Source organism: Aegilops tauschii, chromosome 4, assembly GCF_002575655.3.
Source record: "Aegilops tauschii subsp. strangulata cultivar AL8/78 chromosome 4, Aet v6.0, whole genome shotgun sequence".
NCBI lineage: Eukaryota > Viridiplantae > Streptophyta > Magnoliopsida > Poales > Poaceae > Aegilops > Aegilops tauschii.
The window spans coordinates 80,711,243-80,728,329 of record NC_053038.3 but is presented as its reverse complement, the minus strand read 5'-3'; the positions used below and the strand labels follow the sequence as shown (position 1 = coordinate 80,728,329).

At 44.1% G+C, this 17,087-nt stretch overlaps 1 protein-coding gene across 2 annotated transcripts; it reads right to left on the bottom strand.

Moving 5' to 3' along the window:
- Positions 1-392: 392 nt before the first annotated feature.
- Positions 393-9,659, bottom strand: LOC109752101 (uridine kinase-like protein 3). Of its 2 annotated transcripts, none has more exons than XM_020310966.4 (16): positions 9,350-9,659; positions 8,483-8,667; positions 8,269-8,360; positions 7,969-8,038; positions 7,754-7,869; positions 7,285-7,381; positions 6,637-6,716; positions 6,242-6,436; positions 6,048-6,131; positions 5,915-5,975; positions 4,730-4,790; positions 3,040-3,133; positions 2,895-2,967; positions 1,489-1,571; positions 752-942; positions 393-619 (listed from the first exon to the last, which is right to left on the bottom strand). In XM_020310966.4, the coding sequence occupies exons 2-16, from the start codon at positions 8,643-8,645 to the stop codon at positions 610-612; spliced, it is 1,470 nt and encodes a 489-aa protein (XP_020166555.1). In that variant the 5' UTR covers positions 8,646-8,667; positions 9,350-9,659; the 3' UTR covers positions 393-609. The 2 variants fall into 2 exon arrangements, with proteins under 2 accessions (XP_020166555.1, XP_073352411.1); XM_073496310.1 differs by having other exon boundaries at positions 8,483-8,654; positions 9,350-9,620.
- Between the last annotated feature and the right edge of the window lie 7,428 nt (positions 9,660-17,087).

Here is a 17,087-nt window from a genome sequence, read left to right as displayed (position 1 = left end):
TATGGGTTTATGGTTGCGGCTGGGAACGGAGTGGCAAATACACGAGCGTCATGAACCAAAAATTTACCAGACGTTGAATGTAGGCTAAATCCGTAGCATTTCATTGACAAATATCTTCAAGAAACATGGTATGGGCAAATCACATGAGCAATCTTTCAAAAATTATCACCAAATTTGCTACTCTTTTAAGGAGAACCTTTTGCCAGAACTCAACTTCATGTGCCTTACGGCTAATATTTTGCTAAAATAGCTTTCAAGATCGTAAGCACGTCTGAGTTCAGCCATGATAAAAGCCAAAGCCAAAGCAAAAGTTAAGTCGCCGTATTTCATAACATAATCATGGGGTAGAGGTGAAAAACATTGCAAGCTGTATCAAACAGAATAGTCTGTGAACAAAGCCTGGATAAGAGATTGGTATAGGTGCATGAAAAATATGATATTGTGCCATTTATGTCAAGTGGATGTCCGTTTGGAACGTTCTCATGATATACAGTTTCCGCTAGTGAACATAACAGTATTGGCATCTGAGAGTTTGGAATATAAGAATAAAATTTCTCAAAAAGAATTTGAATAATGCCGCAGGCAGGAGGTGGCATGTCTGGGCAATTCTCACAAAAGCCTGCACAATTTTAAGAGGGAACTGGTCTTAGCATGACAGGTGATGAGATATGCATATACACACCAGTAAAGTGATAAAGCTCGGATCCAATAAATGACCTAAATCAGTTGGCAGCAAGAAACATCAACTCACCCAACACGATTTTTGTCATCAGCAAAGAATGGCGTTGATGACTGATAATCATCTGTTCCAAAGTATCTGTCCCCAAACTCACCCATCCCAGGGATGACACGGAAATCATCATTCAGACCAAGCTCGATCTCTGATGTCACAATCTTGACCCTTGGGAATCTCTTGCTGACTACATGCACCCCTTGGGGAGCCTGGGATAACAGCAAATAGTTTCAGTGGTGAGTTATCTGCGCTTCAACTACTAACGTACTAACTGTAAATGTAATGCGTAAGTCAACATCCCTATCATGTCGACAATGAGAAATTTAACCAGACTGCACTTGATGGCATGATATGTCTCTGAAAATAACATATTTCTCTACAACTAATAATAAGCTGTCGCTCTCTGCATCCTCCGTCTGTTCATCCCCAGAACCACATTTGTAGTTTGTTTTCAGAAAAAGGATAACCTCGGCTTTAGTACATTGAAACCATAACCAGCAGTCAATACAAAGTGAAAAGAGACAAAAGCCAGCAACAGAAGTGAGAAGCACCCACTAAACCAGTTTCTAGCCATCATCGGTTGCTCTGCTCAACAGTCCGCAGAGCCAATATAAAAGTTTGCAATTGCACTAGAGATAGTCATTAACTAGCATCTGTAGTGACCTAATTGCTTGTGCAATGTATAAAAGAATTCAAGACGTCTGATATACTCAAATAAAGGAAAAGAAAAATACTGTGGACTTCAGAAGACATACTGATATAAGATTGAGGAATATAATATTTGCTTCTTGTACACGCTTCTCCAAGAGAAGAGAGATAGCTTGAACAGCTGAATTTCCTGGCAATGATCAAAAGGGAAAAGATGATTAGATGGGATTAACATCCAACAGTTGAGCATGTGTTCTTAATTGACAAATATCCTTCCCTCAGTAACAGAACTGAAACAAAAGATAGGATAACTCAGAGTTACGGAGAATCAATTGATGCATGCTACTTACTAGAAATACAAAAAACTTATACTTTTCAAATACTTTCAGCCAATCAAAATAGTACATATATCTATTCCTATAGGAGCAAGAGCAAGAGCTAATTCAAGTTGGAGGAGGGTGAGTGATCAAACTTCAGAAATCATGGAGTGCTATCTTTAGCCAATCAGACCGTTAATTCTTGACTTAAAAATTATGCTTTCACTTCAAGCATGTGCTTGTGCTTAACCAAGTCGAGGTAAGAGCTCAAAGGCTCAAATAGCTTGGCCAAGCCAAAGCTTTTCTAAGTTCCCTAGTTGCCGGCACTGATGGGTGGCTGTGACTAGGGGATTGAAGGAAGGGTTTTGCTTTATTTACAGAATAGTTTGACAGTTATATCACACTTGAATGAGCAAGTTAATTGTTGGCTAAATTAAGGGAGACTGAAGTTGTGCAGAAGTTTCATGTGGACTGTGGTTAAGTGTATTTTAAATATATGATTTTTCGTTAATGCATAAATGGTATTGGAATAGTGGGGCTTTGTAGATGTTCTATAAAAGGGTTTTGGAACCTTACTCTGTTTATTCAGATAAATATGTAAAGTGTACACTCTCAACTCTCAAGACAGGGTAGACAAGGTATATATTGACACTCAAGACAAGGTACACACTGAGAACAGCACCAGAGAAGATAAACGAAATAACATGAAAAATAATACTACTTCATTCACATGAAAAAATAATACTTCATTCATGTGAAGTAACATGAAAAAATTATTTTTCATGTTATACCTCCATCACGTGAAATAACATGAAAAAACATCTTGTTTGTTACTCCATCACGTGAAATAACATCTTGTATGTTACTTCATTCACGTGATGAGTACTACTCCCTCTGTCCGAAAAAGCTTGTCCCTCAAATGGATGTATCTAGCACCAAATTAGTGCTAGATACATCTATTTGAGGCACAAGCTTGGACAAGTTTTTCCGGACGGAGGGAGTACGTATTTACTACTCCTGTGGAGTAACAAACACAAGTTTCCTATTCAAAGTGCTTTACAAAAACAAGATGAGTGCTAACACTTTGACAGGAAGGGTACCGATAGAAAGAGCGAAAGAAATTTATAATTTCATAATTCATTCACATGAAAAAATTCGTGCTACAGTACACAAATATGAATGAAATATCAACAAACCTGTTCCCAATATGGGGTCCAGCAACAGAACATGCCTTTTTGCGATATCTTTGGGTAAATTGTGATAGATGAGCTGTGAGGACATTTATAGAACTTAGTAACTTGACACACCTAACATATAATGCAAAAGTGGATTAAACCAAACCTGTTTCCCATCATCTCCTTCCCTGTGAATAAGAATCTTCCCAATCTTTATGCCTTTACAGCATGCCCGCAGAGCATTCTCCATACTTTCACCACTGGAACACAGTTTGTGACAAATCACTAACACAATGATGTTTCATTCAAAGTTGTATGACATATTTTGTTCATCGATGCCTTATAATAATGGACTGAATTATAGACCACAAGTTGTTTAACAAAGCATGTTTACTTGATAGTTCACCTATGAACGAAGGCTCAAACCCATATAGCTAAGCTAAAGGAGACTGAAAACTCAGGATGTAAATGGACAGCTTGCTGGACGTTGTGGGAGTTGCCTGCTTTGACCACCACTTCTTATGTGGGACTATGTCATAGTCCAATTAATTTTTTTGTGGCATATGTGGTCTCCACGTACCATGTAGTACCATATACTCCCTCCGTTCCTAAATATTTGTCTTTCTAGAGATTTCAACAAGTGACTACATACGGAGCAAAATGAGTGAATCTACACTCTAAAATATGTCTATATACATCCGTATGTGGTAGTCCATTTGAAATCTCTAAAAAGACAAATATTTAGGAACGGAGGGAGTATTTACAAGGCGAACTGACACTGATATACAATACAGTGCCATTAGTAAAGGCCTAATTAGTACCACCTCCGATCATTCAGTACAGAGCAAACATAGTACAGTAAATTGGCAACTCTAAATCTCTAGATTAGACATTTATCTACAACATAGATTATCAAAGCTGAACCCAAAGGAGATGATTCTGGCTATGAAGATGTAATGGAGAGTGATGAATCTGCATCAATGAGGTGTCTGAAGTCTGAACCTTTCATTTACCTAGAAGGGAATGGCATGCAATGAGGTGTCTGAAGTCTGAACCTTACTCCATATCATTCGGTTCTCAAGTTGCTGCAACCTGAATCTGCATCAATCCTCACCGCCTACTACTCCGGCGACGTACGGCATCCACCGGTCCCATGTCCCATAGGCCGTGTCGCAGAAGAGGGGGAGAGGCAGATGAGCGCGAGGGGGAGCAGAGCAAAGGAACCGTAAAGTCGCTGCCGAAGGCCTCATCCGCCGTCCCAGCTACGCCTGCCGTCAAAGCCGACGTCGCCGCCGCCGAAGCTAAAGACAGTATCGTCAGGATTGCAGAGATAGTACCCCCGCAAGGTTCGGCTCGGTCCTCGGCGCTTCCCGACAGCGGCCTCTTCGAGAAACATGGTGGCGACTGCGGCGACATGGAAGGAAGGGATGGAATGGGGAGGCGGTGCCGGTGGAGACAGCGGCGACGGCGCCTAGGGCATGGCGAACACGGTGCCAGTGGAAGGAGGAGGCGGTGCGCGTCGAGTGTTGTGATCCGCCACTGGCCTCACGGGCTTTTCTGGGCTGTCCATTTGTGCCATTTATTTTTTCTGGACGTCCACCAACACCATTTGATCTTTTTTTGGTGGGTGGCATATGTGGGACTAGTGGGACCCAACACCACTTACATCCTGACTGAAAACTGAGTTCCCAGCATATCTAGTCTGGAGCACTTATAAACTACAATTGCATTGTTTTGCACAGGCTGTCCCAGGTATACATATTAAGGAACTTTTGTCTCTGTGTGAGTGCCAAAGTTGTTCAGTCATTTTGAGCCTCAACAAAGCAATGGTCAAAATATTTTGGATAAGTTGGTACCTCCTAATCACTGATATCCCACATAAACTTTTTGAGAAATCCACACCAGTGTAAACAGATCCTGCATGCATAAGAAAGTGCATAAGGGCAAACATATGAACTACTAACAGGAGAGGATACACATGCAAATAACTCCAGCAGACAGTATTATTAGAAGAAAAAGGAATTATGGAGATGGATAAACTATTGTTCCTATACGAGCTAGCAGTATGCATGTTTGTAACAACTAGCAACCATACCGTTGTTCTCCCATAAATGCCTAAACTATGGAACTGTGAGTAAGCAAGCATTTGCTAAACAGGCATGATAAATCGCCGGCTAAGTATTGAAGTCATTTCAGATTAAGATAAGATATCGAGACTCGCCTAGTTGGCTGATATCTAGGATAAGGATTACATGAGCTGAGAGACGAGAGCAATGTGGTTACTTTGAAGTCAAATATTTCTACAAGAAACTGAGAGGCATCGTCCATCAGGGGGGTTAGAGGATTTGGTCAGCCTGGATCCCTGTTACAACTAAGATTTCTTGTAGCCAATAAGCAATGGTGCACCTTCTGCGCAGAGAATGGAAAATGACGAATCTTATGTGGTACTAAATTCCTAATGAGGTGCATTTTAAAAGGCAGCTTCGAAGAAGCAATTGCAACAAGGCGCAAGATTAATTCAGGAGATGGCCCAGAAAGAAGGAGCTCCTCCAATATGATCAGGAGATGGCACAGAGCTTCTTCAGCCATGGTCATATTAGATTGATATCCTAGCATTTCTGTAGAGTTGAAGTTGTTTTCTGCCGGTATTAGGTGTTTTTCCATTGCTCAAAGATAAATGGATAACCAAATCATGAGTAGTTCCAAACTGTCAACTAACTAAATGCTTGACACGAATTTTAGCTACATGGCGAAAACATATACACTGCATAATCTAAACAAACGAGAAACACACTTAAGAAAATGATCACAATAAAAGTTAATAAATGAAATTTATGACTGCAAACAAGTGCAGGATACTCCAAATAATGTGTACTTGAATTAGATGGAAGACTATTACGAGAGGGAACTTATCCAATGATGTATTTCTATAAATTCAGTACGTATGCAAACTTGCAGTGAATAAATCCAAAATGCATTTGAAGAGGCAACTTGTACAAACTACAAGTACATGGGAAAGACCAACATAAAATACTACTTACCAGTTGGAGTAATGACCTGCTTTTCCCTGAAAGGAAGATGACCAAGGCCATGCTCGACAACCTATTTTCCACAGTGAAATTCAAGACACCACTCATACAAAAGAAAAATGTTCACATGCTTGTACATACTAACCAATCGAATTAACCGATCAGCATAAAATATGAAATCATGTGTCGTTGTGGCAGCATCTCGTATTATTGTGTGCATGCCTCGTATCTGAAGGAAAGAAGCATTAAGATCCAATAGTTATGCACCATACAAAATAGAGTCCTGCAATACACATGCAGTTTACTATGGAGATATCAGAAGGCAAGCACATTAGATACCTGGTAAGTAGTCTGGATAACATATAAATTTGGGTGTATTTTACATAGATCATTTTGACCAAGTTTAGTGCGAATATGCTGAACGATTAGGTCAATTGCCACACTGTTATCTGCGCCTCGTGGGATGATAATATCAGCATACTTCTTTGTGGGGAGAATGAAGTCTTCAAAAGCTGTCTTTACAAACTTCGAGTACTGCCAAAAAAAGTTGCATGAAATTCCAAAAATGAGATAAATGTACAGAACATGTCTAGTTAGCATAGAAACTTTTATGACACCTAATTCAAGTAAACTTAAAAGAAAAATTGTTGTAATCAGTGTGCTGAATGTTGCTAAACACAATACTAGTAACATATTATACACAAGGAAAATGGTGATATCTGAGGCTAAGCAACCTGATCTAACACAGCTATAATATCTCTACCCTTCTCAATGGTATCACGACGGATCCTCCTTGTTAATCGCACATCAGCATCTGAAAGAAAAATGCAAAAACAATACATGATACACTAACAGGGTAGAATGGATAGGGTTACAAAGAAACTGTTTGCGTAAAGAAAAGCTCTACTAATGGAGAATTCAAAGTAGGGACTGAACTAAACGCATGACAACAAATCAGTAGGACATCTCTCGAATTTATCATTTACTGCAACAGAGTGCTAGCCTTGGTTATGCACATTGCTGCAGTATGTGCAGCATGCCCTTGGAGATATTTATGGTGTTAATAACGACTGCTTCGTATTAAATACACCAACTATTGCAAAACCTTAAGTATGTTGTATATGAAAATAAACAAGAAGCTACTCAAATTTATTGTGAATTGATAAGAAATTAATGACCATTTATAGTATATTTCCAAATTGAATGGAACAGGAGAGGAACACATGTGTGCCATTAAATATTATGAAATACTGACACTCCACATGTAAAAACATGAATGTGAAACTAAATGTCCTGGCCATAAGCCACAGTTGGGAGGTTGCAAGGCATAAAAGAGACTGAAAGAGCGAGATATCATCAGCTTAGTATGCAAATATCAGTACCTGTATCAACGAAGATCTTCATGTTCATTAGATCACGGACACGTGAATCATGGAAAAGTAGAATTCCTTCCAATATTATTACATCTGAAGGATTAACCTGACAGCAGTCACAAAATTAGGGATGCTCTCATAAATAAAGTGGTACAGTCGTACAGATATGAATAAGTGGCGTACGATATTTATAAGCACTCAGCAATAAATTAACTTCTTGGAGAGAACATTTCAAGATGAACTCCATGTTATGCAATAAGGTGCTTGCACAGAGTGTGTGAGCTAACACTTACGACACTATATATTTTACATAATAGTTTTGGGAGGAAATTATTCTGGAGAGACTACAAAATTTCAGTACAATCTGCAAATATTGATTAGAAACAAAATTTCATAGTTCAAAGTCTCATAAAGCACAGGACTAGGAGACCCTCAGCCTACCAGGTGAGTATGAATAGCACCATATGTATAGAATTACCTTTCTAGCACATGAGACACTCTTATGTGTTTTGAAGTCGTAGCTTGGAATGTCAACAGCTTTACCATGTTTCAATTTTTCCATACAAGAGAGTAGTAAATCCGTATCAAATGCATCTGAAATTAGGAAAGGGGCAGCAGCAGTAATAAAGTCAGAGCACATCTCCTGCGAATGGCGCAAAAAGACATTACGTTCTCATGAAACATGTGCTATACCTGGATGATCAAAGTTATAATCATGAACATGGACCATTTCCTCATCAGACAGTCCATAATAAAATGACTCCTGCAACATTTGAGATCAACATTCTTATTGCTTGCAAGATTGTACACAGCGTATGATGACAATAAAATATCTAGCAAGGGAAAGAGGATAAATAAAACTTGAATGCATAATTGATGACACTACACATTTATAAACCAAAAAAATGAACTATTAGTGACTTTGTTATGAGAAAAAAATGGATAGTCCTAATAATATCACAAGAAGCGCAGTCAGAGTTGTAGTACACAAACCTGAGTAACAACAACTACACGCTGATCGCATAGCTGATCGATGATCATTTTGCAAACAGTACTTTTACCTGAAGATGCACCTCCAGCAACACCTTCAAGCAAATAAAATTATGGTGAGGCGCATTTTTGGGTAGAAAGGTTGTACTATGTAAGCAACTACAGTTTACTGAATTTCCCCAGCAAATAGAGAGAACAGAACCCATAGACTACTAACCAATAACAAATGGTGCCTGGTGTCCATTCTCCAGGCCTGACGTCGTTGGTAGTTCCTCCACCGACATGGAACCTTTCAGGTCCAGCTCGTTCAAACGGAGTGCTGGATGATGGACCCCAACTGCGGCAGCATTAAGCACTTCGCTTGTCGAGTACGATCCCATATAGTGTTACTGTTCAACAAGCCTACAGTCACCGGGATGTCAAACATGGAGGTCCTCCAAATTTGCAGGAGGTGACAACTAGAAACAGCAAACAGACATGTGTTCACAAATCATAAGGCGGTCATATGTTATGGAGGCTTCACACTACAATGGACTTGTTTAACCAGGGACGAATGTTTTGCTTCAAACAAGCCAAAATGTTGCTGGGAAATCTAAATCCCCAATACTTTACCACTCGACGCCGGCGACCGCAAAAAAAATAGGATCGCCTTAGGATTTGTAGAGATGGAAGGCGTACTGATTTAATCAAAAGCAAAACTCTCAAGAGTTTCAACCAATCTATTACCACCAGAACAATTCAGCCAGCTTATTCGCACAATCATGGGAACTAACTGATTCACAGCAAGATAGGCACGGAGATCAAACGCAATTTTCCAGATTAAAAAATAATTCAAACGCCGCTACGCCCACACCTACCGCGGAGGGCACATACCGCAATGACAGATCTGCCAGCGATTAATTAGATCACTGGGGTGCCATGGATTAGATTGCTAGGGGACCACGCCAGCGCACAAATCCGCGACGAAATGAACGAGGGACGGTAGCGTTTGTACTCTACTGCACGCGGCGACAGGGACGAAAAGATCCCGGGGATCGAGACGAACTCGTGGAACAACCCCTGGAAGCAATCCAGAGCTACTTACCCACAGGAGAACAAATCAATGCAAGCCCGCCCAGATGGATCTCCGCGCCACGTCAGTGCGGCGCCAGTCGAGTGAGGGTGGGGGCGGGGGCGCGGTGCCTCTCGACGAGGGAAGACTCCGCCGGTGGAAGGAGGCCTGGGCTCGCGCCGCCGCGGGCGGGAATCGGGAAGGCCGAAAAGAACAGGCGTCTTCGCGGCGGGATTTGGGGGAGATCAGAGAGGAGGAGGAGGATGGGTATTTGGCTGGCGCAGGGGGGAAGAACAGTGACGACGAGGGGAACTTAGATTCTGCTGCGCGTTTTTAATAACCTATCGAGAAGAGATTCCATGATATACGTGAGATATTTCACGGGGAAATACGGGGTATGTTTGGTGGAAAACAAATTCGGGAAAATGAGATGTGTGTTGGCCCTAACACCTCTCGTCCGTCTGATCGGGGCGGCTAACGGCTGAGCGCGCCCGCTTGTCGGCAACGCAATCAAGCTCGCACGACGAAAACTTCTTCTACAAGTTCGAATTCTAACTGGAACAAACAGCAGAAGTGTCGAGCTCTAATCTCAATCTCACGGCCTCTTTGATTCGTAGAATTATAATAACGCGGGAATAAGGAGAGAAAATTGGGATCAACCAAATGAATTTTCTAAGAGCATTTCTAACCGATCACTAATAAAACTTAAAAGGAAGTAAATGGCCTAGTAAAGTTAGTGGAGTAAATTTTACTCCACTAACGATGGTCGCACCTAGTCGACCCCCTAAAAGTTAGTCATAAAATTGTCTCGATTTTGTGTTCTCGCCACACCAACTTCAAACACTACATAATACATATCTTAAAACATTCAAATGAAAGCACGGATAGCAATAATAATCATAAGAGCAACTCCAACAGGGCGACCCATTTCGTTTGTTTTGGGTCGGCGTGGACACAAAAGGCGGCCCAACGCACCGACCCAAACGGACGCGCGTCTGCTTGGCGTCTGCATGCCGATCCATTCCCGGCCCATTTTTTAGCCGGATTTGCGTCGGCGCGGACACGAGACGGACGCGCGCGCGCCTACTCCTCTCCCCGGGCCCGCCGGTCGGTGGCAGCCACCATCATTTCCCCCCATTTTCCCCAAACCCCCCCCCCCCCCACCCTGCCCGCGCGCGCGCTCCGGCCTCACACCCGCCATGGACGACGACCTCGACCTCGACGCCGCCGCCGGCCTCGCCTCCCTCACCACGTTCGGCATGACGACCGCCCCCTCCGGCAAAGGCAAGCCTCGCGCCCCCCGCAAGACCGCCGCCGCGCCCAAGCCAAAGAAGGCGCTGACGACCGAACAGCGGGCAAGGGAGTCGGCCAAGAGGAAGGGCCGGAGGCACGCCGCGGACGCGAAGGATGAAGCCGTCGCGACTGCGGCCGTCGCCGCCGCCGCGCAGCAGGAGGTCACCAACGCCCGCGTCGCGGCGGCAACGAGGGAGGCGCTCTATATGCTAGGGTTAAACCCTAGCCAGCACGGCCTCGTCGTGGCCGTCGCGGCCAGCACCGGCTCATCCACGTTCCCTCGGATGGTGCTGCCCGACTTGCCCCGCGTGTCGGCTTGCACCCCGATGCCCAGCTTCCACGTGTACCCGCAGGCCTCCCGCCTCTCCAGGGAGTGCTCGCCCGACGTGAGCGTGGTGGCGCCTTCCACACCCGCGCCCGCGCCCATCGACCTCAACGCTACACCGGTGGCCGGTGGCTCGTCATCCGGAGGTGCGAGGAAACGCGCACGGCAGATGTCGGTCGACGTGCTGCCGGACGCCCGCAACCTGTTCGACGGAATGCTGGCCGCCGGCGACGAGGACTACATGCAGAACCTCATCTTCGAGGGCGGTGCGCCGGCCCCTGGCTACGATCCCGACGAGACACAAAGACAGGATGGGCGCGGGGCGTTCACGCCGGTGGTTATGATCCCGATCAGGCGGCCTTCATGCGTGATCAGGTCGGCATGGACCCGGACGGCTTCCCACTTGACCACGAGTTCCCGGACGACTACAGGCAAGAGGAAGAGGACGAGTGCAACATCGAAGTGGAGCCTTTGTTCGAGGACGAGCTCGCCAACCAAGTCGCCGGGGCGAAGCCCAAGCGCAAGAGCAAGCGCACGAAGGCATACACGGCGGCCGAGGACAAGCTTCTTTGCGAGTGTTGGCGAGACATTGGACAAGACCCCAAGACCAGCGCCGAACAAAAGCATTCAAATTTTTGGATTCGTGTGCACCAGAAGTTTCATGAGCGCAAGAAGTTTCCTCCTTACCAAATTGTGAGCACGCGCGGGTGGGTGTCCATTTCGAAGCGATGGAGGGTGATCCAACAAGAGTGCAACAAGTTTTGTGCCACTCTTGAGAGCGTCAAGGCCCGCCCCATGAGCGGCATCAGCATGCAAGACATGGATGCTAGCAAGCCGCCCTCTTTTGTGTCATCAAGTTTATACTTGCGTGTTCATTTGCATACCATTTACCAATATGCTTGCCTGAAAACATTTGTAGGCATTTCAAGCTTTGGAGGCATTCAAGGTCCAACACAACGACAAGTGCTTCAACCTCTCCCATTGCTTTAGGGTCATCAAAGACGAGGAGAAGTTTGAGGCGCAATATGCCGCCCTCAAGTCGCGTGGGGAAGAAAGTCGTGGAGGAGGTTGGGGACGGCGAGCCGGCACGGCCGCGGGGGAAGACCAACTCCAAGAAGGAGGACAAGCGGGACGCGGCATCGAACGCCTTGATCGCAAGCGTGGAGGGCACGATGAACAAGAAGGACTCAAGGGAGGAGGAGTGTCGGCGTTTCAAAGAGGAGCAAATGAACGCATTCATGACATCCAAAGGAGGAGGCTTGAGATGGTCGCGAAGAAGCAAGCCAAGATGCTTGATATGGAGGCGGAGAAGCAAGCCAAGATGCTCGAGATCGAGGCCGCCAACGCCAAGACCAAGGCGAAAGAAGTGGCTCTCACGAGCATGATGACCGGGGTGGAGATCATGAAGGTGGATATCAACACCGTGTCGCCACGGAAGAGGCCGTGGTTCGAGAAGATGCAGGTCGACATGCTCAAGTTCACCGACGAGTGATCTCATGGCCGCGAGCGCCTTCCTTTTTTGTATGCCGGCTTGTGTGCTGGCATGACCACGGGGCCGCGATGGCGTGGTCAAGCTTCAAGTCCCACCCCTTTTTGTGTGTTGGCATGTGTGCCGGCCGCTGGCGAGTGCGCCAGTATGAACTGTGTGGTGATATTTTTTGAAGCCGGCAATGTATGCCGGCGCTGGCATGGTGTCAGCATGAGACATGGCCGCTCGCATGATCTATAGCCGCGGGCCTTTTTTAAAAAATGAGTGCGGACATGAAAATGGGTCGGCGCGTTGGGCGCACTGCCGACCCAAATGCAAAACAAGGCGGACGCCGGGCGGCCGACCGACCCAAACAGACAAAAAGCGGACAAATGCGCCGTCCGTTTGGGTCGGCCCGTTGGAGTTGCTCTAACATAAAGTTTCATCATCACGTTTTTTTAAATTTAACCATGCAAAGTTCACCCAAAAGACATCACTTCAAACACAAATGTTTGATTCAAAATCACCACAAAAATAGCATGTATATGTTGTGGATCAAGCCAATCTTTGGCATGCACCACCACCCTCTCGGCCACCACCACTCAAACGAGGTCATCCGCAAAGAAATCAACATTGTCACCTCCTCGCCCACCATCACCCTCACCACCACCCACTCGGCCACCATCACCACCACCACCATCACCATGAGCACCATCGCCACCCCCTCGGCCACCATCACCACCCCTTCGGCCACCATCACCACCACCCCCTCGGCCACCACCAACATTCCGAAGAGAGGCCAAGATTTCTCCACGAGTGAGCTCCCAATACTTTCTTGCAGTTTCATCCATTGTGTTTAGATTCATGAACATGATAGCACGCTCTTCGGCCTTCTTCGCATCACGAATCCTCTCCTCATCGAGTGCAAGCCTATGCTCCTCGGCCCTCAACTTTCTCTCTTCGGCCGCCATCTTGGTCTTCCACTTCTCATCCTCGAAGGCCTTGAGCTCATTCCACCTCACGCACCTTGTCTTCTTTGCGTTCGGCCACCAACACCTTCTTCGTCTCGATCATTGGCACAAGTTCATCCTTGTAAGTGCCACCGAATGCATTCCTCTTCTTTCTTTCTTTTGCAATCTTGTTTCCTTTTGGTCTATTGTTGGCATCTTCATCAACCTCGTCGTCGTCCTCAATGGATATGCTCAACCTTAACCTCTTCGGAGTGGTCTCCGCAATTCTTTATCCGTTTCTCATTCTTGCTTAGCTCTTTGTAGCAATGATGCAAAGTGAAGGGCTTGTGGTCTAACTTGGTGTTTCGATGCTTCAATAGCTCTTGGATGTAGGGGCCATACTCCGCCACTTGCACACCACTCGGTGGAGCATGGCTCACTTGGTTGATGCAAACGGACCATTGGTTGCATTGATCATGTATGGTGCTCCAACGATGCCCAAGTGAACCTTGTGTACGGCTTGATCGCACGTCCACGAAGAAGTTGCAGAAGTCGGTGATCCTCTCCCAAAACATGGTCTTGGTTTGTGATACGTTTCCAATGTATCTATAATTTTTTTTATTCCATGCTATTATATTATCTGTTTTGGATGTTTAATGGGCTTTAATATGCTCTTCTATATTATTTTTGGGACTAACCTATTAACCGAAGGCCCAGTGCAAATTGCTGTTTTTGCCTATTTCAGTGTTTCACAAAAAAGGAATATCAAACGAAATCCAAACGGAATGAAACCTTCGCGAGGATCTTTCTTGTAACAAATGCAATCCAGAAGACTTGGAGTTGAAGTTTGGAACTCCACGAGGCGGCCACGAGGCAGGAGCGCGCGCCCCCGCCCTCGTGGGCCCCTCGTAGCTCCACCGAACTACTTCTTTCGCCTATATATACTCTTATACCCTGAAAACATCCAGGGGAGCCACGAAACCACTTTTCCACCGCCGCAACCTTCTGTACCCGTGAGATCCCATCTTGGGACCTTTTCCGGTGATCTGCCGGAGGGGGATTCGATCATGGAGGGCTTCTACATCAACACCATAGTCTCTCCGATGATGTGTGAGTAGTTTACCACAGACCTTCGGGTCCATAGTTATTAGCTAGATGGCTTCTTCTCTCTCTTTGGTTCTCAATACAAAGTTCTCCTCGATGTTCTTGGAGATCTATTCGATGTAATACTTTTTGCGTTGTGTTTGTCGAGATCCGATGAATTGTGGGTTTATGCTCAAGATTATCTATGAACAATATTTGATTATTCTCTGAATTCTTTTATGCATGATTTGATATCTTTGCAAGTCTCTTCGAATTATCGGTTTAGTTTGGCCTACTAGATTGATCTTTCTTGCAATGGGAGAAGTGCTTAGCTTTGGGTTCAATCTTGCGGTGCTCGATCCCAGTGACAGAAAGGGAACCTACACGTATTGTATTGTTGCCATCAAGGATAAAAATATGAGGTTTATATCATATTGCTTGAGTTTATCCCTCTACATCATGTCATCTCGCCTAATGTGTTACTCTGTTCTTATGAACTTAATACTCTAGATGCATGCTGGATAGCGGTCGATGTGTGGAGTAATAGTAGTAGATGCAGAATCGTTTCGGTCTACTTGACACGGACATGATGCCTATTTTCATGATCATGCCTAGATATTCTCATAACTATGCGCTTTTCTATCAATTGCTCGGCAGTAATTTGTTCACCCACCGTAATATATGCTATCTTGAGAGAAGCCACTAGTGAAACCTATGGCCCCCGGGTCTACTTTACATCATATAAGTTTCCGATCTATAATTCTAGTTTACTATTTATTTTGCAATCTTTATTTTCCAATCTATGCAACAAAAATATCAAAAATATTTATCTTATTATCTTTATCAGATCTCACTTTTGCAAGTGGCCGTGAAGGGATTGACAACCTCTTTATCGCGTTGGTTGCAATGTTCTTGATTGTTTGTGCAGGTACTAGGCGACTTGCGTGCTATCTCCTACTAGATTGATACCTTGGTTCTCAAAAACTGAGGGAAATACTTACGCTACTTTGCTGTATCACCCTTTCCTCTTCAAGGGAAAACCGACGCATGCTCAAGAGGTAGCAAGAAGGATTTCTGGTGCCGCTACCGGGGAGATTTGCGCCAAGTCAAGTCAAGATTTGATCTCCCGTCAACTAGCCATTTCTGGCGCCGTTGCCAGGGAGATTTGCGCCAAGTCAAGTCAAGATTTGATCTCCCGTCAACTAGCCATTTCTGGCGCCGTTGCCGGGGAGATTTGCGCCAAGTCAAGTCAAGATTTGATCTCCCGTCAACTAGCCATTTCTGGCGCCGTTGCCGGGGAGATCTACGCTCAAGTCAAGACATACCAAGTACCCATCACAAACTCTTTTCCTTCGCAATACATTATTTGCCATTTGCCTCTCGTTTTCCCTCTCCCCCACTTCACCCTTGCCGTTTTATTTGCCCTTTTTCCGTTCGTCTCTTTTCGCTTGCTTCTTCTGTACTTGTGTGTTGGATTGATTGTTTGTCATGATGGCTCAAGATAATACTAAATTGTGTGACTTTTCCAATACCAACAACAATGATTTTATTAGCAATCCGGTTGCTCCTATTACCGATGCTGAATCTTGTGAAATTAATGATGCTTTGTTGAATCTTGTCATGAAAGATCAATTTTCTGGCCTTCCTAGTGAAGATGTCGCTACTCATCAAAACAACTTTGTTGATTTGTGCGATATGCAAAAGAAGAAAGATGTGGATAATGATATTGTTAAATTGAAGCTATTTCCCTTTTTGCTTAGAGATCGTGCCAAAACTTGGTTCTCTTCTTTGCCTAAAAATAGTATTGATTCATGAAATAAGTGCAAAGATGCTTTTATCTCTAAGTATTTTCCTCCCGCTAAGATCATCTCTCTTAGAAACGATATTATGAATTTTAAGCAACTTTATCATTAGCATGTTGCACAAGCTTGGGAGAGGATGAAATTAATGATACGTAATTGCCCTACACATGGTTTGAATCTATGGATGATTATACAAAAAATTTATGCCAGATTGAATTTTGCTTCTAGAAATTTTTTAGATTCGGCCTCGGGAGGCACTTTTATGGAAATTACTTTAGGAGAAGCTACTAAACTCCTAGATAATATTATGATTAATTATTCTCAATGGCACACCGAAAGATCTACTACTAAAAAGGTTCATGCGATTGAAGAGATCAATCTTTTGAGTGGAAAGATGGATGAACTTATGAAATTGTTTGCTAATAAGAGTGTTTCTTCTGATCCTAATGATATGCCTTTGTCTACTTTGATTGAGAATAACGCATATAGAGGAAACTTTAATTCTAGGTCGTTCCCTAGTAATTCCTCTAATAATTATGGTAATTCCTACAACAACTCTTATGGAAATTTTAATAAGATGCCCTCTGATTTTGAGACTAGTGTTAAAGAATTTATGAATTCGCAAAATAATTTCAATGCTTTGATTGAAGAAAAATTGCTTAAGATTGATGAGTTGGCTAGGAATGTGGATAGAATTTCTCTTGATGTTGATTCTTTGAAACTTAGATCTATTCCTCTTAAGCATGATATCAATGAGTCTCTCAAACCATGAGAATTTCCATTGATGAGTGCAAAGAAAGAACCGCTAGGATGCGTGCTAAAAAAGATTGCTTTGTGAAAGCGTGTTCTT